General features: G+C 48.2%; 1 protein-coding gene across 3 annotated transcripts in view; it reads left to right on the top strand.

The window, feature by feature from the left end:
• NVL (nuclear VCP like) overlaps positions 1–25556 on the top strand; it is an 89165-nt gene that overhangs the window by 14485 nt on the left and 49124 nt on the right. For all 3 annotated transcript variants that reach the window (XM_042924501.1, XM_042924504.1, XM_042924502.1), the window contains 10 exons: positions 9–138; positions 339–415; positions 980–1114; positions 2878–2979; positions 4786–4903; positions 7458–7602; positions 15296–15599; positions 16850–17068; positions 17823–17927; positions 22086–22148. In XM_042924501.1, the coding sequence (XP_042780435.1) occupies positions 9–138; positions 339–415; positions 980–1114; positions 2878–2979; positions 4786–4903; positions 7458–7602; positions 15296–15599; positions 16850–17068; positions 17823–17927; positions 22086–22148 (1398 nt within the window). The remainder of the gene's footprint in view (positions 1–8; positions 139–338; positions 416–979; positions 1115–2877; positions 2980–4785; positions 4904–7457; positions 7603–15295; positions 15600–16849; positions 17069–17822; positions 17928–22085; positions 22149–25556) is intronic.

Below are 25556 nucleotides of genomic sequence, written 5' to 3'. Positions count from 1 at the left end.
CTTTCCAGGATTCCAAAGACGCTTCTCTGCTGGAGAGTAATGAAAAAAGGAAAGGCAGGCTGAAGCGCAAGGGAAACAAGAGGAAGAAAGACCTTCAGGAAGTAGACGGAGAAATACAAGCCGTCCTGCAGAGGAAAGGTGAGCCACGGGTCTGGGGGGCTGAGCATGCGTGAAAGAGGCTTCGCTAGTCCCAGCTGTCGTTCTGGGGGGCCTGCTGTGTGCGGTTCATGAGAAAACACTTCGGTGTCTCGTGGTCTCCGTTTACTTAAACATTATTAAATGCAGCGCTGAGTTACTACTGAATCACTAATCTTTTTGTCTCCTCGTTTGATTGCCAGCTAAAGCCAAGGGGCTGGAATTACAGATCTCCAAGGTGAAATTTGAAGATGTTGGAGGCAGCGATACGACATTAAAAGTTAGTTCACATTCAGAATTTTACTCAGATGGTATATTGCCAATCAGTTATTCACGGAAAGCAGCCTGGAAGTGGGGGGTGGTGGTGAAACTTGGCCTGTACCCCGCAGGGTGCTGAGGGATAAAAGAAACAGTACCTTCCGCTTTTCCACCACTAATTTTGGTGTACGTAAGGTTCGTGCTTTGTAAGTAATATTGTTGTACGTGAAAAATTCTAAGAGAATACTGTGCAAAATTATATGCCAACAAACTGGGCAATCTGGAAGAAATGGAGATTCCTAGAAACTCAAATGCACTACCCAAACTGTAAGTAACCCTGTTAGTTATTGTCCAGTGTCTACTCTGCCAGTTACCGTGGTGGTTACTTTCCATCATCAGTGCGAGGTAGCTGTTACCACAGCTGAGGACACGGAGGCTTAGGCAGGTTCCTGTGGAGTCCCACCGTGGGTCCCAGAGCCAGGGCTCAAACTCATGAGTCTGCTGCTTTGCAGAACAGGTTTCCTTCCACTTGGATTCCTTCTCTCTCGGGCCGCGAAAGACCTCTTTCCTGTTTATTCCCTGCTAGGAAGTCTGCAAGATGCTCATCCACATGCGTCACCCGGAGGTGTACCGCCACCTGGGTGCCACCCCGCTGCGTGGGGTTCTCCTTCACGGGCCGCCGGGCTGCGGGAAGACCTTGCTCGCGCACGCCATTGCAGGGGTGAGCTTTGCTGACACGCATTTGCTTCTGTTGCTTTTGTTCTGTTTGTCTTTATTTTCCTCTTTGGTCAACTTGAGCCAGACTTGACGTATTCCCAGGAGGACTGATCCTCTCTTCATTTTTCACCTCTTTCACGCAGCTCTTTGTGAGATGCTATTTTTTTAATACATCCAATTATTTATATGGCAAAGGTTGGGTGGGAAGCAAAATAATATGGCTGTAAATAACCTTTTTTTAACACAGTGTATATTTTAGTTCCCTTTTCCCCTTTAAGCCAGTGATTCTCAAAAGCAGTAAATAAGGAAACCAAGGACTATATTGTTTTTCACAGCTAAATATACTGAAAATCTCCATTCAGAGTCACGTTCTTATACTTTTTAGTGTTAAAATAACGTTTCTGAAATGGTAATAATACTTAGTTGGCAAAATAAAGTTAGCAATCTTATTTTCATCCCATGAGTTGTTTTTGGAAACTGTTGGGTGGTAAATGCAAAATGTCCCAGTGACTTCAGTTTGAAGAATACCGTGTCATAGTAGCTACTAATAGGTTAGGATCTGCGGGATCGGTGCTCTTACGGGACAACAGGTTTACCTCACTTGCTCCTCTGTTGAACAAAGTGTCCTGTGACAGGTGCGTGCCAGATGCTGGAAAACAGCGATAAGTACAGAAAATCCAGGTTTACGTTCAAGGAGCTTTTCAGTCTAATAGGAGAGGCCGACATTAAGCAGCTATCATACAAGTAAACGCTGTGCACGGTCACAGCGGAAATGAGTGGGAGACAGGAAGTGTGGGATGCTAGCTGGTCCCAGGTTGCCCGTGGTTGAGGAAGTGATTTTCAGAATAGCCTGAGGATGAGTAGGGCTTAGGCAGGCTTGTTGCCCTCCGTGCTGGTGGGCCGCAGCGGCTGCTCCTCCTTTATGACAGGAACCTGTCCTCTGCCGACTAACTGGCTCCTCCTCTGGATGCAGGGGTGAGAAGTGCCTGTAGCGTGAGCAGGAAGGACTGTCACAACCCCTGCCCTTTCCTATTAAATTGTTCTGGCTCGGGGTGTCTGGGTGACTCGGTCAGTTGAGCGTCCAACTTCAGCTCAGGTCATGCATCGGTCTCTGTGCTGACAGCTCAGAGCCTGGAGCCTGGATTCTGTGTGTCCTTCTCTCTCTGCACCTCCCCTGCTCACACTCTGTCTCTCTCTCAAAAATAAACATTAAAAAAAAGTTTTTTAAGGAAAAAAAATTGTTCTGGCTCAGCTATAAGTCGGGGGTAAACATGTCTCTGCAGATTCAAGACCCTTTATTCAGAAGACGTAACGACAATTTCATGGTGACTCCTATGAAGTAAAAACAGGTGGAAGTATCTAGTCGCTGTGTTTGAATTAAACTGTAGATTTTAAATAATGGTTTTCATCGGACCAACACAAAAGATGAAGTTCCTCAGAAAAGAGGTCATTTTAAAAATTAAATTTTGAGGGGCGCCTGGGTAGGGCTCAGTCAGTTGAGCATCCGACTTCAGCTCAGGTCATGATCTCACAGTTCGAGTTCGAACCCCCCGTCGGGCTCTGTGCTGATGGTGCAGAGACTGTTTGGGATTCTCTCTCTCTCTTTCTCCCTTTCTCTGTCCCCCTCCCCCATGCTCTTTCTCTCTCTCTCAAAAATAAATAAACTTTAAAAAAAAATTCACTTTTGAGAGAGGGACTGAATAAGGAAAAAGGAGGGGGAAGATAAATTTTCAAAATGTGGTCATTCTTTCCTGTGTTTGTCCCCAGGAACTGGACCTCCCAATTCTGAAAGTAGCTGCCACGGAGATTGTATCCGGAGTGTCTGGGGAGTCTGAGCAGAAGCTGAGAGAATTGTTTGAGCAGGCAGTGGTGAGTCAGCTGGTGACCCACGTCGGGCCGTCTGCTCGTGCGGCGTTACCACGGAGAGCCTGTCCATCCAGGGCCAGTGTCTGTCAGCCTGGTCGCCTGCCATCCTCTTGTAAACTTGGTGATTTGTTATCCGTGATGACTAAATATTTAAAATAGATCCACTGATACAGACTGTTGGATAACATCGTCTGTTCAGTCTGAAATCAAGCGTAACTGTAATTGGTGAGAAGTTCTGGGCTGTCACACCCAGTGGGTGTTTGCTGAAAATAGATACCCTGGGGCACCTGGGTGGCTCACTAGGTTAAGCTTCAGTCGGTTAAGCTTCTGACTTCGGCTCAGGTCACCATCTCCCAGTTCATGGGTTCCAGCCCTACGTCAGGATCTCTGCTATCAGCTCAGAGCCTGCTTGGATCCTCTGCCCCTCCCCCACTAGCGTGTGTGCATGCGATCTCTCTCTCTCTCTCAAAAAGAAATATTTTTTAAAAAATTCTTTTATGTTATTTACTTTTGAGAGAAACAGAGAATGTGAGCGGAGAATGGGCAGAGAGAGATAGAAAGAGAATCCCAAGCAGGCTCTGCACTGTCAGCACAGAACCTGATGTGGGGCTCAAACTCATGAATCTTGAGTTCAAGACCTGAGCTGAAATCAAGAGTCAGACACTTAACCAACTGAGCCACCCAGACACCCCACAAAAATAAACAAACATTTAAAAAAAAAAGAAAATACATTATCCTTATGAGATTTTCTGTCACTTTACTTTGCACAAATTAAGTTACCGAACAACTTGTAAGTAGTATGAAAATTTTTAACATTTAGGATTATCACATTCTAAAAACAACCATAGAAATGCCAGGATAAACTCTTCTCCTTTTGCCTAATTGAACTTGTACAAAGAAAATCTTGTTAACCAGAGAAATTACGAGCCTGGATTTTATCCTAATTGTAATTCATTTCTGAATTACTATTAAATTCACTATTTAATTACTATTAAATTACTATTAATTACTATTAAATTACTATTTAATGCACTATTAAAATGTGGGTGTTTAGGAACATCTGGGGAAGACGTTTACATTCTATTAGAACTTTATCCTGAGGATACGTGATAGTTACAGGCCTGTGCTTGCCAGTCGGAGTCATGGTCTCCAGTCCTCGTGCCTCCATGCACTGACCGCCTGGTCATGGACAGAAGAGGTTTAACCACTGTAACCCTTAGTTTCCTTGCCGGGAAGCTGGGTTAATAACATTACTCAAGGGATGCCTGGCTGGCACAGTCAGCTAAGCATCCAACTCTTGATTTTGGCTCAGGTCATGAAGTCATAGACTCATGGTCTTGGGACCGAGCTCCTCCTCGGGCTCTGCAGTGACTCCTTGAGGTTCTGTCTCTCTTAGCCCCTCTCCTGCTTGCACTTGCACTCCTCTCTCTTTCTCAAAATAAATACGCTTTAAAGAAAATAATAATGCTCAAATCTCATGGCAGTTTGGGGCGTATTAAATGGGAGGATCCTTACAAACCCTCAGTGGCCTGCCCAGCTCATGGCAGATGCCTGGTAGATGCTGTGACATTGTGCACACTTGAGAGTCACTAGTTGTCACTGTAGTTAAAACTAAGTGAAAAGATCAATTTTATGTCATTATTTGCACCCAGAATATGTAAGGGTTGTTGAACGTGGCCAGTGTAGAAGCTGGTAAGAAATTAGAAGAGAACTTGTATTTTAGCAATAATTGAGAAAATATTTTTTTCTTTCTAAGTTTTTATTTAAATTCCAGTTTATGATGGCCTTTTGTGGTATTTTTATTTCCAGTCAAATGCACCCTGTGTCCTCTTTATTGATGAAATTGATGCCATTACCCCCAAAAGAGACGTTGCTTCAAAAGATATGGAACGAAGGATTGTGGCCCAGCTCCTAACCTGCATGGATGGTCAGTTTAAAAAATTACGTTCATTTTAAGATGATAAATTGTGTTTCTTTTACCAGTGTAAGTAACGTGTGAGGACATGAGCCATTCAGGTAGAGTAAAGCTGAGAGTAAAAAATCCTTTTCATAAAGAATTAGATCATTAATTTTTTGGAGTGCATCTGACGGTTATTTTAATGCATTTATACACAGACAGAAACATACTGACATTGTTTTGCTTCTTACAATGCTGAGATTGCACCATACACCTTGTTATATATAACCTGTTGTTTGCATCTTTTTTGTTTATTTGTTTATTTTGAGAGAGAGAGAGCATGCAGGCGCATGAGTGGGGGAGGGGCAGACGGGGGGTGGGGAGAGAGAGAGAGAGAGAGAGAGAATCCCCAGCAGGTTCACGAGCCCTGAGATCATGACCTGAGCTGAAATCAAGAGTTGGACACTCAGCCGACTGAGCCCCCCAGGCGCCCCTGGTTGTCTGTATGTTAACAGTACATGTGGGAAATGTTGCTGTTTCAATGCCTTTGTGTTTGCTGCTTGACTGCTGCAGGGTTCTCTTCAGGACAGAGTTCTCCTGCTGCTCGTCCTCTTGGCTGCGGGAGTTAAAACCCACATGCCTCAGCAGTGGATCAGCTTTGCTCCCATCCCGGTCGCAGCCCAGGGGCGTTCAGCGCGCGCAGAGCGTCATCACGTGAACATGCGTGTGCAGCTCATGATGCTGCCTGAAGTATTAGGTGCCACCTCCCTTCCTGTACTTTCTTTTGCTTGTGCAGTAGTGACCCCGTAGCAGGAACCTCTTCCTTGAGCTTTTATGCAGTTTTCATCAAGTATGTAAGAGCCTTCCTGTGTCACTGAAACCTCCCACCTTGTGTCTCTCTTCTCACCCTGAGGTTTGCCAAAGGCGTAGTTGCTGTCAAGTAAACACGTTTGTATTCTGTTCTACCCTGCACCTCACCCATGACTCCACGTCCGCCTCTGCCATCGTACTGAGGCGCATCATGGAATGATCGTGGGGCATCCCAGCGCTGACCTCTCCAAACCTTTGTTCTTTAGTTTCCTCGTCTACAGACCTACCTCTTGCAGGTGTGGTGGGGCCTGGCCAAGGGCCACTGTGCCCTGGTGCCTGGCAGGCAGTGAGTGCCAGGTCAGCTCGGTAGTTCTCAACAGTGTTCGATGTGGCCAACCCCCTCGTCCTGGTTGTCGTAGGCACAGGTGGCTGGAGCATGACCGTTGTCTTTCTGGCGGCCCCCTGGCTCTCCGGCCCGTCCTCACCGGTCCTCTTCCATGCCTGCCTGCTTCCCCCCATCCTCTATACAGAGGTGCTCTGTAAGGTTTCCCACTCGGTCTTCTCCTTGCCTTCTGCCCATCTCCCAGCCGTCTCCTGTGTCTCTTCATGAGACACAGATTTCATCTGTAACCTCGATATCTAAGAAGCCTCCAACACCTGTTCCCGGCTGCCTGCGAGATCCGTCACAGTTTGTGTGTCCCAGGCCGGACCCTCTCCCCCCATCGCCCCTCTGCCTTTCCCTCCCCTTTCTGTCCTCACCCAGCAGTACCCCCTCCCTCCTTATGGTCCAGAGGAGGCCCTCGTGTCTCTCCCTTCTCTGTGCCCTCCACTGTGTCTGCAGCTGCCCTGCAATTGGGTGTTTCCTGTTTCTTCCCAACCTCTCTCCTCTCGCCTGATGGCCGTGATCAGACCGCAATAAGCTCTTCCCTGTATTCCTCTTTACTCTGTTCAAATTACCATTAGAATTGTCTTCCTGAAACACAAACCTTATCAGAAAAACCCTTTCCTGGCTTCCTGTTGGCTAAGGGATATTCTACAAGTTTCTCGTGTCTTGGATGTCAGAGTACTTACTTCGCGTCTTACTCCCTTGTTACCCATGAGGAGTGTGACCTCAGACTCCCTGCCGGCCCACCTGGGTTCAGTTGAAGGCAGTAATCCGAAGGAAGGGTACACGTGGGGCCGCGTGGTCCGTCATTCCTAGAACTGTCTAGATTGGGCCAGAGCAGCGCAGACGGTAGCACACCCCGTCTCCACGCCACACGTCTGCTGTGAGACCGCCACCCCTCATTCCTGCCAGACCCGGCTGCTGGGCTGCTCCCCAGGCTGAGCACGCCACACGTGTTCGTGCCTCCGTGCTGTCGCTCACACCGTGTCGTCACGTGGATTTCGTCAACGTGTGTCCGCTTATTAGCGTCCTTCCTCATCCTTCAAGGCTTTCCCCAAACATTACCTCCTCTGTGAATCTCCCTCGGTCCTCCATCAGAATCCGTGCTCTCTTCCGTCGGATTCCTGCGTTGCTTTGTTTATACCTGTTACTGTGTCACGGAATTTGTCCCGTGGCTTTCTCCGTAGGTTGTGAACTTCTTGAGGACAAAGTGTGTCTGTTTTCTTTACAGCTTTCGCGTATTAGACAATTAGTAAATGATAGCTTTATGTCCATACTGCTGGCAAAATGTGAACTACTCTGTAGCCACTTAAACCACTTCTGTAAACGTGATCGTCCTCCGTCCCTGGGGCCTTATCCACCATTCATCCTGTGTCTGCTTCTTACTAGATCTGAATACCATGGCTGCCACCGCTCAGGTCCTAGTCATTGGAGCCACTAACCGCCCGGACTCATTAGACCCTGCTTTGAGACGTGCAGGAAGGTTCGACCGAGAAATATGCCTGGGTATCCCAGATGAAGCATCCAGGGAAAGGTACACTCTTCGTATGTCACGGGTCATCTGAACTGAATGTTTTGAAAACAAGAGGTGACAAAAACCACGTAGCCTTTTTTTTTCTCTTTGTTCTTGTCCCAGTAACCTTGACCTGGACAGGAAAAGGCCCTCTTTAAATTAGTACTTAAGAAACTGACATGCTCGTCAATAACAGGGCCATTGTTTCAGGCTGTTTTCCCAGTAGTGATGGTGGATGTATGTGTGTATACCCCTTGGTCTGGTCCTCCTGACGGTGGCTGGTGTCATGGAGTCTGCAGATCAACGTAGGGACAGTGTGGGCAGCTGGGGAACAGAGCGTGCTCACTGGCCCACTTGTCAGTTGCATTGACCACTAACCTGCCTAAGACCACAGGTTTCCTGACAAGGCAGCTGGAGAGTTGTAAGTGAAAGCTGTCTCTGTATTTTGCAGGACCATCCTTTCCTAGTAATGGGGGTTGAATGTCCGGAGAGCAAAGAAATCGCTGCCAGTGTCTCAATAAGCAAGGAAGGTGTGGGAGGCACCGTTGAGGCAGCGCATAGATGTCTGATAAAGGGTTTTTCTGTGACGCCGTGTCTGTCGTGGCTTTGGGCTTAAGTTTGTGACACTAAAATTGGTGTATGTGGTTCGAGGAGTAGGTGGCATGTAGTGAGAAGAAACAGTCACAGGACGGTGACGGAGGGAAGGGGTGACAGGCAGGAGGCTTCGCGGAAGTAAACGTGGTTGTAAGGCACGTGGTGGGAGAGAAGGTTAGAGAGAGTGAGACAGGAGCGCATAGACCTTCCTTCTTCCCCGTATGTGATGTGCTTCAGCTTCTGATTGTTTGGCAGTTCCTTCCTCGGTTACCGTATTCGGTCCGGCTCATGTGCTCCTCGTACTGCCACACGTATGATGTTTAAACAGTCACGCAGCTACTCAGGCTTGTTTAGTGTGTTTAACCTGCCGCAAAATTATAGTTAATGTCTCAGTTGTTCCTATTTACGCCACAAACATGTATTGAGTGTATGGGGTGTGCTGGTACGTTCTGGAAGGCGTTGTGAGGAATACGAAGAGTGACGAGTCCTTGCTTTGCAGAGGCCTGTGTCCTTTATCGAGCCTTTTTCATCCTGTGCCCACCTTCCGTAGAGAGAGGGACACGTGGGGCCCGTCTTCGCTGCTAGACAGGACCCTTCGTTCATCCACCCAGCATTCCCTCATCGACAGCGTCAAAGGGCTTCTGCTGAGGGCCACGGTTTGAAAAATACAAGCCTATAGAAAAGTTAAAAGAATAGTACGATGAGTATGTGCACACCCTTCAGCTGGGGGCACCACTCACTCGCACATCCACACTCCCTTCCAGTCTCTGCAGAAAACCTACATATGTTTGTGTGCGTGCGTGTGTGTGTGTGTACCTTTTTTTTTTTTCCAAGCCATTTGAAGACGGAGGACAACAGGATGACGCTTCAGCCATAAGTACTTCCCCGGGTGACTGTCACTCCATTTCACACCATTTCAGGAAATTTAACACTGATGCGATGATACTGACATACGGTCTGTTCTGATTTTCCCGGTTGCCCCTAAAATGTCCATTTTAATTGCTTTCTTCTTGATCTTGTGTAGTTTTGTGTTTCGTGTGGCATCCATTCTGGGATCAAACCTGCTGTTTAGTCAATGTGACCCTTTAACCTTAACCTGCCTCTTCAGGGAGGAAGTGCTTTCATGACATTGACATTTCCCAGGTGCCTCATAGTTTAAACTTGCCTGACCGTCTCTTCCTGATGGGACTCAGCGTCGGCATTTTGGGCAAAATAGCGCCTGGGTGGTGAGGTGTCCTCAGCGTCCTCTCGGGAGGCTCCGAGTGTTCCTTTGTGTCATTATCGGTCCTGTTAAGTCCGGTCACTCAGTTGGGAAGTTTGTCAAGAGTTTTCTCCTCTAAAGGTACCTTTTTCCTTTATTCTTAACGCAATCCAGACATTTCTGGCACGAAAGGGTGTTTATGGCCGCCTGTTGTCAGTTTGTCCAAATTCCACGTGAGACTCCGCGTGAGGTCTGTTGGCGTTCACGTCGGTGTTTCGTGCAGGCTGGGTGGCCTGGCTCGGTCACGGCGGCCAGCGTGGGGATTGTGTCTCAGAACGAAGGGGCTGTTAAGTGTTCGCTGTGTTTAAGGCCAGGTGGGTAGAATGGGGTCAAAGCCTGAAAGATGATAGCTCTTGAATATAATCATGAGTGAGAATTTTTTAAGTGAGTATATTTTTAAAAAATTTTTATTCTGGTAAAAATAAACACATAAAATTTACCACGCTGACCATTTTTAACAGTATGGTTTAGGAATATTAATTTTTATTTACTTTGGAACAAATTTCTAGTACTTTTCCATTTTGCGATTGAATCCTGCAAAATTAACATTTGGCACAGCGGTTGGCATTTCAGTCACTTGTGAGTGATCAGAAGAACGATGAATACAAAAAGAAACGGGGTCTTAGGGAGGATATGTCAGGCAAAGCAGACCTGGTCTGGGGGGTTCTTAAAGGATTCTCTGAGGAAGCTGAGACTTTAAGAATAATAGCAATTAACTGATCACGTGACACTGAGAGTGTCCCTGGTAGGAGTAGCATGTGCAGGGAGGCCCTGAGGTGACTGAGCTCAGTGAGTCCAGGAACCTAGAAGAAGAACACTATGGCTGTAGAAGAGAGAAAGCGTGGAAAGGCTGGCAAGGGATGCAGAAGGCAGTTCACACACAGTTGGTAGATTCTGGACCTCTTTGTGAGTGGTGGGAAGGAATGAAAGCAATTACTGTAAGCAAGACAGTGATGGAAACAGACTTTTTATTTGGAAAGAGATCATTGTAGCTGCAGCATGAAGAATGAAGGGAAAAAGAGCAAGAGTAGGTTCTGGTGAACCCGCGATGGGGCTGTTACGATGTCTGGACGAGATGGTGATGGGCTTAAGGAGATGGGCAATAGGTGGAGATAAGCAGAGCGGTGCCCGGTGGGAGCACACAGGTAGGGCGCATCTGGAGTGATCAGTCGTTTAGCCAGTAGACCCAGTGGGTTGCGTTTCTTGGCAGAAGGTACATGTGGAAAGTGGGAGCTGTGATTGAGCAGGAAGGAATAGTCCCATTTCTATCTGTTTTTGTTTTTTGAGAGAGAGAGGGTGCAAATGAGCGAGGGGCCAGGAGAGAGGGAATCTCACAAGGGGCAGAGAGAGAGAGAGAAGCAGGGCTCACCCAGGGCAGGGGCCTGTGCTCACGAACCGTGAGATCATGATCTGAGCCGAAGTCCAAAGCTTAACCAACTGAGCCACCTGGGCGCCCTTCAGGTTTCTGATTTGAGCCTCTGTGCTGCTGGTTTTCTCTGAGGGGACCTGGGGAGGGACGGAGGAAGTAGCGGCGGGTGCCCCACGTCCCTCTGCCTTTTCCCAGATTCCTAACTCATCCTAGCTTTTGTTTGGTTGCTCGTAACAAAGAAATAATAGTAACGTGCCTCGTTTTATCTTTACGATGGGAACAGTACCCCCGCTTTAAAAGGCTCCTCGTAAGGATCGCATCAATACACCCAGCACAGCTTCTGACTCGTAGAAATTTTAAGGTTGCTCTTGGTGTTTTCCTGGACTTCGAAAGTATCTTGTTACAGAACGTTCCAACGTACACAAAAGCAGTCTGATATAATTCTTCTAGTTTCTGTTACTGCAGAACAAGCCACTGCAAAATGTAGTGGCTTTCAGCAACAGTCATTTTATTGTCTCTCACAAGCCCTGTGGGTAGAGAATTTCGAAAGGCCTCAGCTGGTCGGTTCTGTGCCCGGCCCGGCTCCCGTGTGGTTGTAGAGGTGGCGGCTGCAGCTTGGGGCAGCCAGGCCGTGCACGTCTGCACACCTGCCTGTCTCACCTGGCTCGGCTGCGTCTCCGCATGTCTGTCCCCCTCCTCCCCTCTCCCTGTGGCTCCCTTCACGGGACAGTTTGGGCTTCTCAGGGCTGGGCGGTCTCATAGCGTCTGTCCCACTGCTCTGTGCTGTTGACCAGCCGCTGAGGTCAGCCCAGACTCCGGAAGAGGAGAGCCGAGAGCGTACAGACATGCCTTTCAAACCCTCACGATGGTGAAGCCCGGGTCTTATGACCCAGCCACAAACAGTCCTCACCGTTTCAGTCCTGTTCTGTCTGTCCCCCATGCTTTTTCCTGGAGTGTCTAAAGCAAAATTCGGGCACCATATTGTTTCCACAATAATACTTAAGAATCTAACGGGTGAAGACTTTTTATTTAACCTACGTGCTCACTAATAATTCTTTGATACATCCGATGTCCGAACCACATCCATAGGTTTGCGGTATAAAACCATTTCAGTATGTAGCGTTTTCCTGTCTCATCTGCACAGGGATTGTTCGCTGCCAGCCCAAGTCACCTGTTAGGATCACACATCTTTACCTTTCTTTACCTTTGTAACTTTTCTGGAATCCACGATTGCCACGTTTTTGTCATTTACTAACCTTCTTGCAACTTTTTTCACATTCTGTGTTTCCTCCAATGGTCTGCGCGCGGGTGTGGGTCTGTCCCTTACCTTATGTGACGGTGAGAGGCAGTAGGAGATAGCGGATGTGAAGTCAGAACAGCAGTGTCTGGTGTGAATTCTGTTGTGTCCTGTTGCTGCTGTCCTCAAATGGGAGTCCTCTCTGAGGTTCTGTTCTAACAGCACGGCTGATAGGACATCTGCAATGTAAGCTGTTTTGTTGAAGCTCGGCCCCCCTGTAAAGCAGATGACCAGCTAACTTTTTACTCAGGAACCTCCAAGGGGCAATTGCTGAAGACGCGTCTTGTTGAGTCGATTCAGATCTTTCAGGAGAAGGTGTTGAGACCGTACCATGGGCTGTGGGTCTAGCTGCCGGTCTTCCAACACAGGCAGGTCGGAAGGATGCTGAGGAACCGTATACCCTGTTTTCCTGGTGGAGCGCGTGCCCGGATCTTCCCTCTCCTGCTGGCAGGCGGCATGGGGAGGATGTGGGGTCTTAGCACGTCTCACGCACGACTCCCAGCACTTGGGTTTTGGGCTCTGCTGTGGCCCAGTTTCCATGGTCCAGCACTTTGAGGCCTCCCGTTCCTGGTCTTTGGAGTTCGCCAGACAGATCCGCTTCCTTCCCGTTAGCGCGCCTCTCTGAAAAAGGTTGATTCTGACGCTGTGCCCTCTCCTGGACATTTACCATTCTCTACTTCTGTCCTTGATAAACGTGGTTGGAGAGTACAGGCAGTCAGATATCTCTTGGCCTGTGCTGGTATGGATAAATGATTGACTAAACGGGTGAGAAGAGGCAAGTCTCTGGTGCAGAAGAATTCCAAATAATATGTGTGTGGACGCACCGCCCTGAAGGAGGTGGACTCCCACTGCCTACCCCTAAAATGCGAGCTGGGCACGTTGACTTCTTTGCAGAGTGCGGTACGGAAAAGGGCGAAGGATTAAAACCCCACGGTGGAAACCCTTCCAGACACGGCGTAAGGCCTGGTGGTCGGTGTTCGCATCCCGGTGGTAAGGGGGCCGACAGTGTGTACCCTTGATGGGACCAGTGGGGCCAATGCTTCACCTCTGTCGTCTTCTTCCCCCAGATACATTGACTTAGTCTAATCACCATAAAAATATCAGACTAGTCCCCCATTGAGGGGTAATCTACAAAGTTCTGGGTCACTAATTCTCAAAACTGTCCTAATAGGAGAGGGGTGTGTGGTACATAGAACTCCCTGTACTGTCTTTGCAGTAAGTCTGTAAATCTTAAACTTCCAAAATAAAAGGTGTATTTTTTAAAGAATTTGTTAAAACTCATCCTATTTATAGCCAAATATAGCATTAATCTGGATCATTTATTCTGGGAACCCTTAACAGAATCTTTTTAAGGATTTACCGACCTTAGAGCATCAGCTAGAGCTGACACAGAGCCCCGTGTTGAGAGGCCTTTCTCTTCTTTGCTAGGAAGACGTGTAAACCTCAGAACCCCCCAAACACCTGTTCTTTCAGTATCCGAGCAGCATAAGTACCTCTCCCTGTGTAATTTTTTTTTTAACATTTATTTATTTTTGAGACAGAGACAGAGCATGAGCAGGGGAGGGGCAGAGAGAGAGGGAGACACAGAATCCGAAGCAGGCTCCAGGCACCGAGCTGTCAGCACAGAGCCCGACGTGGGGCTCAAACCCACAGACCGTGAGATCATGACCTGAGCGCAAGTCGGACGCTCAACCGACCGAGCCACCCAGGCGCCCCTACCTCTCTGTATAGAGCAGCACTCAAGCCTGTAGCCTAAGCCCAGTGCTGACAGCTGGTTAAAGTCCTTGTAAGAATACAGGCGGATCATGGGGGCGCCTGGGTGGCTCAGTCGGTAAGCGTCTGACTTCAGCTCAGGTCCTGATCTCGCGGTTTGTGGGTTCGAGCCCCACGTCGGGCTCTGTGCTGACAGTTCAGAGCCTGGAGCCTGCTTCAGATTCTGTCTCCCTGTCTCTCTGCTCCTCCCCCACTCACGCTCTGTCTCTCTCTCTCTCAAAAATAAATAAACATTGAAAAAAATTAAAAAAAAAAAAAAAAAGGCAGATCCTTGTATTGCAAGTTCCCTGCAGTTCCCTCCCAGAACGGGGGCAGGGGTGGGGGTGTCCAGGCAGCCTCCTAGTTACGTTCACTGTGGAGTTTGTGCCTCTTGGTGTTTTTTTTTTTTTCCGGCAGAGGAAACATTGCTGAAACATCTACCATCTTGAAACTGGAGCTCTCTTACTGGTTATTTTCTCCTCCTCTGGAGTTCCCAGAGTACGATGAATGGAAGTGTCCACACTTTTTCAGAAATACAAGTTGTAACTGGGAAACGGGTGACACTTACTTTGTGTGAGCTATTTTTCATAACATTGGAAGTTGCTTAGTATCCTTGTACAATGCGGTGAATAAGGTCTGAGTCTTCAGGAAATGGTTCTGTCATGGAGCCTTTTGTGGGTTGCTGGTGTGTAAAGTACCTGAGTAATTTTTCATTGGTCGGTAATGTTCACCTGCTTCCCTCTGGTTCACTGACATGATCTCAGATGCCTTTTCTGTAACTCACTGTCCATTGGCTTGGCACTTGAAAATACTCCTCTCTGCTACAAATTTGAAAATTGCAAAACGTATTTCCTTGTCTAATTTGGAATATCACAGTGTGTGAATGGTAATAATAATGAACACTTGGGCCCTCGCCGTAGGTCGGCCACTGTTCTGAAGGCCGTGTGTGTGTGTGTGCGTGTTCACCCTGCCTGCGGAGCGCTCCTATAGCTCGCGCGTGAGGAAACTGAGGCGCGCAAGGACAGTCACTGTGTGGTAGAGCTGGCTTCAGAGCCTCCGCCCTAACCATTGTTCCCGCTTTCACACTTTCTTCACCGGGTCTTACACAGATTGTTAAGGGACTCCTTCATGATAATGACCTGGAGGCCCACGGGTCACTGGCCCGTGCCACGTTGTGGTTCAGGCGAGTGGACTCTGCATACGCACGATCCCGTGAAGTTGGAGAAGTAACCGTCCTCATATAAAATTGGATGCAAGGGGTGTATCACCACAGCTTTTTGTGATGGATGGAATTCATGGTTTACTCGGAGTCTGGTGGCTTTTATTTCCGGCAGGTGTCCATTTCATCTTTTCTAAAAGCAGACTTGACCTCAGATGTGTTCGGTGACTTGTTTTTCCTGGTGGGTAAGGAGGCTGAAGTTCTTCCCTGTCTTTCCTACAGAATACTTCGAACTTTGTGCAGAAAACTAAGACTTCCGGAAACTTTTCATTTCCACCACTTGGCACACCTCACTCCAGGCTTTGTTGGCGCTGACCTGATGGCGCTCTGCCGAGAGGCAGCCATGTGTGCGGTCAGTAGGGTCCTGATGAAGCTGCCCGAGCCGCGGGCCGACCCTGAGATGGAAGCTTTGCTCTCCAGAGGAGGCCGGGGAGACGGGATCGGAACGAAGCCCGCTTCCGAAGCACAGGAGCTTTCCCCGCAGGTGCCGAACCTGTCCTTCGTGTCGGCCGCCCAGCAAGCGTCGGTATGGTTGAGGTTTATGATTTATGTTTTATTGGCATTTTATCCACAGAATAATTATCAGTTACACCCAGAATGTCTGTAGCTTGAAAAGTACAAGTTGTTTTACTTTTTTAGCTGATCCCGAATAAATTCCTTTTACAATATTATGAGGCTCTGGACCAGGGGTTGGCAAGCTGTGGCCTCCCCGCCGCCTGCCTATCTTGTAAACTGAAGTCATAGCCGCACTCCTGTATTTACATGTGGCCTCCCTGCCACCACACTTCATAGCGGTGCCCCCACAGGGGTCCCTGGCGTGAGACTGTGCGGCCCACAGGCCTGCCGTGCACACCCTCCAGACCTGGCCAGAGAGAGCTGGTCGGCTGCCGTAGGAGCGCCGGGCACTCGGTTGTATTTCCTGGTCACCTTCTGGTCAGGTGCGCCGGGACGATCCTCTGGCGCCCTGTGTCCGTGAGCCGGCGCCGCGCGGCTCTGGAGGACAGTACGTGCGTGAGGGGACTCGTGTGTCCAAGGTCAACGCTGCAGCTGTGAGCTCTAGGAGTTCATACTTCGTGCGCGGGCTTCATACGGCCCTGTCATCGAAGGAACGAAGCGTAAGCGACCATGGCCTGCCGGGGCCACACAGCTGCTTCCCAGAGCAGGTCCCGGTCCGTGGTTGTCAGATGTCTTTTTCCTCCTCACTCACTTGGAGCCACAGTCCATCTGTTAAAAAGAATAGTAAGCATATTCCTGATATGAGACACACAGAAGTTAGGACTTGACAGACTGACTCCGGGTTACTTTTCTCCCACCTTTATAGTCTCCTCAGAACAAGGAGTCTGTTTGCCTCCGAAGCTCAAGGCACCACGTAGTGCCCTTCGAGGAACCTTGTTTTGAATTCTACTGCCACCAGAGTAACTTTGTTTGAATTTCATCAAGATTCAGCTGCTTCGTGATTATTTGTAAATGAAAACTGGAAGAAATAGTTGCAGAAATGACTGTTACCAGCTGCCCATGTTTGCCACAGCTGGCCCCCGTTAGCACACGGACGTCCTTGTCCTGCATTTGGTTCTAGTCGGTGGACCTTTCCTCGGCCAAATCTTCATCCACACAGAGTAAAAGAAATGGCTTCTGTCAGTGGAGAAAATTATTAAAATCCACAGTAGTTCATTATAGCTTAAAGAAATATTGCGGTAATAATTTTTAAAAGCACAAAAATAAGTTTTCCAATATATATGCAGTTTTTCACTTTTCCCTTCGATCGCTCCCTTTAAGGATGAATTGCAAAGGCTGCTGGTGTTGCTGCGAAACCAGGACCCCCTCTCAGAGGAGCGGCTGCAAGGGCTGCGCATTGAACTGAATGACTTCATTGTTGCTCTGTCCTCCGTCCAGCCCTCGGCCAAAAGGGAGGGCTTTGTCACTGTCCCCAATGTGACTTGGGCAGACATCGGTGCCCTGGAAGATGTCCGAGAGGAGCTCACCATGGCCATCCTGGTAGGTGTGTCCGCCGTGGAACGGCGCTGGCCCGTGTGACAGGTGCAGGTGGGCTGGACTGTACGTTTTCTCTCATGTGTTCTGCTGTACTATCGTTCAGCCTCCGGCAACCTGTTTTGTTCTTTCGAAGTCTGTTTTAGGCTCATTCTATGGTTGTGCTTGAATTCTGTGGCAGTGAATTAAAAAAAAAAAAAGTTGGGTTTCAACCAAGAGCCGACCATTTGAGAAATATTCTCTCAACTCGCTCCCACTCCTGTGGGTCAGAGAAGTTTCATAAAAGTCTGGATCGATTTTCGTTCACTCTTACTTTTCCACTTTACTGATCTTTAATGAGGAACGATCTACGTAGAGATGTGTAGCTGCTGGGAGAGGAGCAGGTGCAGGGGCTGGGCGTGCCTGGCTCCTGACCACGGACAGCACGGCCTCTCCTCCATCTCTAGGACACCTTCTGAAAGCTTCATAGCCTGGAAGTTTAGGTAGTTTTTTTAAAAACATTGATTTTAAGATGCTGAAGGTGTTGTGTCTTTATGTCTGAAGTGCTTTCAGAACTTACGTTTAGGTGTGATTTCCTCATGAGCAGGGACTTGATTTATCACCACGTACCCCGTGCTTGGCGCGGAGGTAAGCGCCCTGCCGGCACTGTTCTTACCTCTGGACCCCGTGGTCACGGTGGCAGCTTGCATCTGGAGAGAACGTGGACGCGCGGTGTGAATGGACATTCGTAATGGATCAACTTTGGCGTTGTTCTTTACAGGCACCGGTACGTAACCCCGATCAGTTCAGAGCCCTCGGATTGGTGACCCCAGCTGGAGTCCTCCTGGCGGGCCCGCCCGGCTGCGGGAAAACGCTGCTGGCCAAGGTGCGCTGAGTGCAGCTGCGGGTTTTCTCCCCTGCTGTCTCGTCGGGTCCTGGGAATTTAGCCTACGTGTTAGAGTGGGCTAGTTTTACATAATTTTTCTCACAAGGTCATTTTAGTAAGACTGACAGTTTTCAGGAATGTGTCCCGCTTTTAATTACAGAAGGTACATCATTGGACATTTGTGAAATGAAAAAATTTTTTAATTTTTATTTAATGTTTATTTATGAGAGAGAGAGAGAGAGAGTGCAAACGGGGGAGGGGCTGAGAGGGAGGGAGACACAGAATCCCAAGCAGGATCCAGGCTCTGAGCTATCGGCACAGAGCCCGACTTGGGGCTCAAACCCACAAACCGCTTGATCATGACCTGAACCGAAGTCAGACGCTTAACCGACTGAACCACCCAGACACCCCCATGAAAGAAAAAATTTTTTACATGAGCCATGGCCCCATCAATTTTAATATAACAAGTATCATATTCCCTGTAACTCTGGCTTTTTAATGAGTACTATCGCATAGTTGTAGTAGCTGACCTTGTTTCCTGCTTTGCTGTAGTTATTTATAACCTAAGTATTTTCTTCGCTGTTCCCTACAATTGTTATTTTAAAAAATTGTTTTTTTTCGGGTCACCTGGGTGGCTCAGTTGGTTGAGTGTCTGATTCTTGGGTTTAGCTCGGGTCATGATCTCACAGCTTTGTGAGATCGAGCCCCACATCAGGCTCTGCACTGTCAATGCAGAGCCTGCTTGGGATTCTGTCTCTCCCTGTCTCTGCTTCTCCCCTTCCTGGGTTGTCTCTCAAAATACATAAACTTTAAAAGAAAGAAAGTGAAAGCCAATAAGTATAGTTTTTAAAGCCCACTGGTAATTTTTAAAATGCCACTTAAGAAGCGTAAGAAACCATTTTTGCCTCCCAGACCGTCAAAGGTTAAAAGCAATGTTAATGGCTGTCACTCCTTCAGTGTGTACAAGATAGACACTGAGGCGACAGGGTAGAATCCGCACAGACGGTCTAGAAGGCACTTTGGTAAGGAAGCAGATGTGATCTGGTAAGGGGTCATTTTGATCCAGTGGAACAGGTCGAAAGCTTTAAAAACATTCCTTTTATTGAAAAATTACTTAGAAGTGCATTCTAATAAAATGGTTGAGATACAAAAATTTAAGTACAGGACTATTCAATGTAGTGTTGTTTCAGTGGGGGTCATTTCCGTAAAGTACAGAATACCTTTACGATAGAATTCTACACAGACATTGAAAATACAGACGTGTACATATATTGATATGGGAAGATGTTTAATATTGCTGTGTGAGAAAAGCACTTTTAAAAAGCTCGTATTTGTCAGAATTCATGTAAAAGTTATGGTACACGTTATCTTGATATCCGCGTTACAGAAGAACATCGAGAAGAGCTGACAACAAAATGAAGCAGTGGCTCGTAGTAGGTGGAGGGGAGAGGATTTAATGTGTCTCCCTTTTGCTTCAACAATTTTCTAAAAGTTTGTTTTGAGAGAGAGCGTGAATGGGGGAGGGGCAGAAAGAGAGGGGGAGAGAGAGAATCCCAAGCAGGCTCCATGCCACCAATGCTGAGCCCGTCATGGGGCTCGATCCCACGAATTGTGAGATCACGACCTGAGCCAAAATCAAGAGTCAGCGCTCAACCGACTGAGCCCCCCAGGCGCCCTGTGTTAGCTGTCGTTTTTAACATCTGTATGATGTTCCACCTATAACTTACTTAGCCTTTGTCAACTTTTTAAATTATTTGAATTACTCTTAAATTAGGAAATTAAAAGTAAAGACTTTTTAGGAAGTACTACAACAGCCAAATAATTTGTGAGTGCTCCGTAAATAATCAGATACCCACAGTGCCATTTGCTCACATATGTATTCATGTGGACATGTGTAATACATACATGAAGTTTTGCTAACTTATTTGTACTGATATTACTGAGTTTCCTTGCTTAACGCTTCCAGTACTCTTGCGAGGCATTGCTGTGAGGGGGGTGGGAACACCAGCAGAGGTAGTTCTCTGTTTTCTTGACAGCAGTTTGGGAAGAATGTAGCCCAAAAGAAGGTCCTGCACGTGAACATGTCAGTTCACCAGGTGGACGCAGTTCCCTGGCCCCGGTGCCTTGTATCGTTTGCTTTTTAATGAGTTACATTTGCCTTTGAGTAGCCCTGCTCCTGGCAGAAAGGAGACGGGTTATTTGAAATCCATGGATATCGTTAGATCCCAGAGCAGATTATCCTCCTGCCCCTGCTCCTGCCTCCCCTCACTGTCAGCAATTTGGCACCTGTCTGTGCAGTCAGCTTTCTGGCACCTTGCTCGTCCGGAGCAGGGAGTCTTACCCGGGACTCCAGGGGTGGGCCTCAAGCCCACTGGATGCGGGCGGTGTTTTTTCCAGGGAGAGGGCTCACCACTTTCTTCAGATGCTCCAAGAGGTTCATGCCCGGAAGAATAGAATAGTAGAAATAGTAGAAAATGCCCTCGAATGGCAGAAGCGAGATGTTACCTTGGGAAAGTTGTGGATCCGTGTGCTGGACAGAACCTGGTTAGAAGATGAGGGTTTGGGCTGGTCTTCCTGCTTTGGTTCACTCACCATCGCAGTGAGTTTCCTAAGCGCGAGGACATAGGACGTCCGTGACCAGCAGAAAGTGCAGGTGTGTGATTCCCGGAGCCAGCACGCTGTGGGTTGATGACTAATAAACGTCATCTGTCACCTGGGACGCTGGCGCGGACGCAGGCAGCTGCTGACGCCGCAGGTGAGGCTCATGGTGACATCCGGGAAGAAAACGTACGGTAGGGTCACCGTGTCCCACGTAGGAGACGGGGAAGATCTCCGGCAATTTCAGGAAATGCCGACGGTCACGGTGGGTTAAATCTCACTTACGTGGCACGTGGAAGCCTGGAAGCTGATGCGGAGGAGTCAGACTTGAGTCGATGTGCCCTGACTCTCCGTCACGCGCGGTGTCGGGTGGCCGGGAGGAGGAAGCTGAGCGGTGCGGGCAGCCCACGCGCGTCCCTCTGCCAGCGGTGGCCGCGGTGCTTGGCGCCAGCCGCGTAGCGGCCTTGACCGCCTGTTTGTCCCTGAAGCGGGGAGGGACCCCGAGAAAGCCAGTGGCTGGACTAGGGGAACTGTCATGTCCCAGACTACAGGCTGGTGAGCTGTGGTGAATATTTCAAGTTGTACTCAGGGATAAAGGCGAGTCCTAGGGAGACGATGTGATTGGCGTTCTTACAAGGGGACTCTGGTGAGTGGTAGAGGAGAGCGAGAGTGGAAGGGGACCCGTGAGGGTCGTCTCGTCCAGTCTCGGTTTGGTTTCTTCGCACATCCAGGTGGTCTGCGTGAGGGGTGGGTGGCAGAGGAGCAGAAAGCGTCGGACGCGGACATTTTGGCCTCAGGCTGACGGGCCTTGGAGACGGATTGGATGATGTGACAAGGGTCAAGGGGGCCACCAGGGTCTGGGGCTAAAAGCTGTCGGAGTTGGGGACGTGGGGTGCGGAGGGAGCTGGGACAGATCCAGGCGTCCTGCTTTGGAAATGACGGATTTGAGACACCAGGTCCGGAAGGAGATGCCGAGCTTCCTGTCGGGTGTGGCTCTGGAGCTCCGAGGCCAGGCTCCGGGGAGAGAAGGGACTCTGTTCCCTGATCCTTGGTGACTTATTCACATTTCTTCTCGGCACTCAGGTGACCTCTCTCGGGTTCTTTTACACGTACGACCGTGTTGGCTTTGAGCCGTGCAGTTTAATCGTTACTAAAAGTAATCTGTAAGCGCTGACCCGTGGCCAAGACTAATACTGAGGTTTTTGAGTTTTGGTTTATGAGTGAACGATTGCTTTCATTGGGCAAGGCACGCTTTGCTGCACAGACTGGGATTTCACTGGCACTGCAAGCCGGGCTACAGACACGTGTGTGTGTAAGCGTGTTTGTGTAAGCAAGACCTTCACACAGATGGTCCACATCACCCTGTCTGGTTTCTCGTCTGAGTGATTCTTAGAAAGTTGTAGATGTTTCTTTGATTTTTTTTAACCCATTTCTCCTTTTCCTTTTCATCTCCTTCCTCCGATGAGAGAAACAGTATAAACTGCAAAAAGTCCTGTGTTGTCACAAATTACTGTTTACTGTAAATTTTTCTGATTTGTATCTTGGTTTTTTTCTCACTAGGCGGTTGCAAATGAGTCCGGACTGAACTTTATATCTGTCAAGGGCCCCGAATTGCTAAATATGGTAAGTTGTGGCGTTAGCCTTGGTCGTAGATGAGAAGTAACGGCTGCTCCAGTTACGAGCAGAGCGTCCCTGCGTCCTGGAGACACGGGACGTTTTGGTGAAGTCTCCACCGCAGGAGTGAAGACGTTGCTTTGCTCTGTTGTACGAAGTGTGTTAAGTGCTCTCTTAACTAAGTCTCTTCAGCTCTGAGCCTCCATTTTCCCTCCTGCAAAATAGAAATAATCAAAAAGTCGACATTTTAGGGGCTCCTGGATGGCTCATTCAGTCAAGCATCTGACTTCGGCTCAGGTTATGATCTCACGGTTTGTGGGTTTGAGCCCCGAGTCAGGCTCTGTGCTGACAGCGTGGAGCCTGCTTCTCTCTCTGCCCTGCCTGCCCGCCCTCCAACCCCCCAAATAAACTTTTTTTAAAAGTTGGCATTTTATTTTATTTTTAAAAATTTTTTAAAGATCATTTATTTATTTATTTTGAGAGAGAGCACAGGGAGGGGCAGAGAGAGAATCCTGACAGGATTCGCACTATCACAGCGTGGGCCTTGAACTCATGAACCACAAGATCATGACCTGAGCCAAAATCGAGTCAGTTGCTTAACTGACTCAGCCACCCAGGTGACATTTTAAAGTGTGTACTCTGAAAAAATAAATAAATAAATAAATAAATAAAGCGTATACTCTGTGCCGTGTATTCGTCAAGCACTCTACATATACAGCCGACCCTTGAACGACACGGGCTTGAGCTGCGCAGGCCCACCTATGTACGGAGACTTCTCAATAAGTACAGTCCTGTAAGTGTATTTTCCTTATGATTTTCCTACTGATATTTTCTTCTCTTTAGCTGACCTGACGCGGTAAGAATTCACAGTTTGATACATAGAACACACAGCCGACAAAAGTCAGTTGACTTCGTGTCGTAAGGCTTCCCAAGGTCAACAGCAGGCTATCACAAGTCGAGTTTCAGGGGAGTAAAAAGTTACAGGTGGATCTTCAACAGCAGGGTGGGTGGTCAGCCCCCAACCCCTGCCTCGTTCACGGTGACAGTCCCGTGAGATGCGGGTTATTGTTTCCTCTGATTCCTGATTTGCAAACGAGGAAACTCAAGTCTGGAGGTGTCACACACCTTGGCCAAAGTCCAGTGGCCCTGGGGGAGGAGAGCTGAGGTTTGAGCCTGGGCTACGTGACTCCCAGCGTGCTTGCCTCATCCTGATGTCGGGCAGCTCACACGACTTGTCTCAAAAAGTAAAAGTGCTCTGGGGGGAGATGCTACAATACTATACAGTAACTCCTCTCTGCCTTCAGTTTATGTGATATCTCAGACTTCAGAGATTTTGAATATTGTATTATCCCTTCGTCCTTATGAGAAGTAAAAACACCGTTCCGTTCTGTAATGCGTTCAAAGAAGTAAAAGTAGTATCGTTTGGGGGCTCCTGGCTGATTCAGTCAGCAGAAAATGTGACTCATCTCAAGGTTGTGAGTTCGAGCCCCACATTGAGTGCGGAACATACTTAAAAAAAAAAAAAGTATTGTTTGTTTCAAAAGGCTTTTTAAATGTATCCCCCTTACCAGTTTGTATATGTTCCTATTGTATGTGTTACTTTCCTCCTAAAATAAGGATTTATATTTAAGCATTTCCTGCGGGTTTTCTACGTATGTCTTTACTTTCCTTGTGCTCCTTTTGCCTTCCTGGCAGAGGAGGTGTTAGAAAGGAACCTTGAAGGGAGAGGATTGTTGCAGTTGGAAGCCGGGAAGGACAGTTCTGCCTGACAGTGAGGGGCTCTCATCCCCAGCCAGAGCTGGGTGTTGTCTCCGGAATACCAGAGCCGACAGAGGCTGTAAGCAAGGGCACAACCTTGCTTCACATTCTGAGGATCTGTTCCAGGCACGTGAGAAATTAGGAAGAGTAACGTATCTGTCACCCAGCGAAGCCCCTGCAGATCTTCCCTAACCACGTCCCCTGTTCTCTCTCCCACAGAATTTACCGTGATCCTGAATTTGGTCTTTGTTCTGTATACTTTCTGCTTTTATTACATATGTATATGTATCCCTAAACGACATGTAGCATTACTGTCCGTGTTTCAAAAATGTTTAATGAGGCAGTTGGAAATTTGAACACTCCCTGGATACTCGATGTTAAGACAGTAATTTTTTTTTTTAATTTTTTTTTTTTTAACGTTTATTTATTTTTGAGATAGAGAGAGACAGAGCGTGAACAGGGGAGGGGCAGAGAGAGAGGGAGACACAGAATCTGAAACAGGCTCCAGGCTCTGAGCTGTCAGCACAGAGCCCGACGCGGGGCTCGAACTCACAGACCGTGAGATCATGACCTGAGCCGAAGTCGGACGCTTAACCGACTGAGCCACCCAGGCGCCCCAAGACAGTAATTTTTAAGGGACCGGTGAAACAGGTGACGGGGATGGGAGCACACTTACCTGGAGGAGCACAGACTAACTTGTGGAAGTACGTGGTCACCAGACCTCGAGCAGTCTGGACACCAGCAGGGTGTCTGAGAACTGACTCAGTTCAGCTCAGTTCTGATGCTACCAGGACACGACATCCGATTCCGCAGGCTGAGGACTCGGTCCTACAGGAGTGTCCCCCACCCCCCATGGCAGACACCAGTCACAGGCCCCAGGCTGTCACCTGTGCTTCTGACACACCGACTACAGATCAGAGGCTCCAACCAACTCCTCCTCAGTTTTGATTAATTTGCCAGAGCAGCTGGCAGAACTCCGAGAAACACTTGTGTTTACCAGGTTGTTGAAGGACATGATAAAGAAGAAGAATCAAGAGCAAAATGAAGAGGTACATAGGGCACAGTCCCAACCTGGAGTCTCATGGGCCTTGGGGCCTGGCTCCATGGTTCCCCAGGTCTGGAAGGACCAAAAACTGCCCTTGAGTTTCTGTGGAGCCATGATTGGCTGAGTCATTGACCTTTGTCTATTCAGTCTCCGGCCCCCTCCCCTGCCTGGAGGTGTGGGGGGTGGGGGGGGGGACACTGAAAGTTCCACCCTGTAACCATGGGGTTGGCCCTCCTGGCAGCCAGCCCCACCCTCTAGTGGACCTCCATGCGCTTTTGTGGCTCTGACAGTTTGCAGAAACTTTTGGGGAAAACCAGATATGTCTGAGAAGTACATTTAGTCATCTGAGTGATCAAATGTATATTTCTTGTAAATCATTAGATCGCAGTAATACTTATCTCTGTTGATGTGTTTACCTCTAGTTCATCAGTTTTCCGTGTGGCATGCCGCTGAATGAACAGAACCACACTTCTAAAAAAAATCAGTTTCTTTCTTTCTTGATGTTCAGATCGAACATTACATACATACATCCTTACTTTCATCAGTGAGCTATTTCCCGTGAGGGTATGTTCTCCGAAGGAGAATTGCTGTATCTTCACTCCTGAAAGAGAAAG

This window comes from Panthera leo, chromosome F3 (assembly GCF_018350215.1).
Source record: "Panthera leo isolate Ple1 chromosome F3, P.leo_Ple1_pat1.1, whole genome shotgun sequence".
In the NCBI taxonomy this organism is placed as follows: domain Eukaryota; kingdom Metazoa; phylum Chordata; class Mammalia; order Carnivora; family Felidae; genus Panthera; species Panthera leo.
The sequence above is the reverse complement of the archived record's forward strand: the minus strand, read 5'-3'. Positions and strand labels throughout refer to the sequence as shown.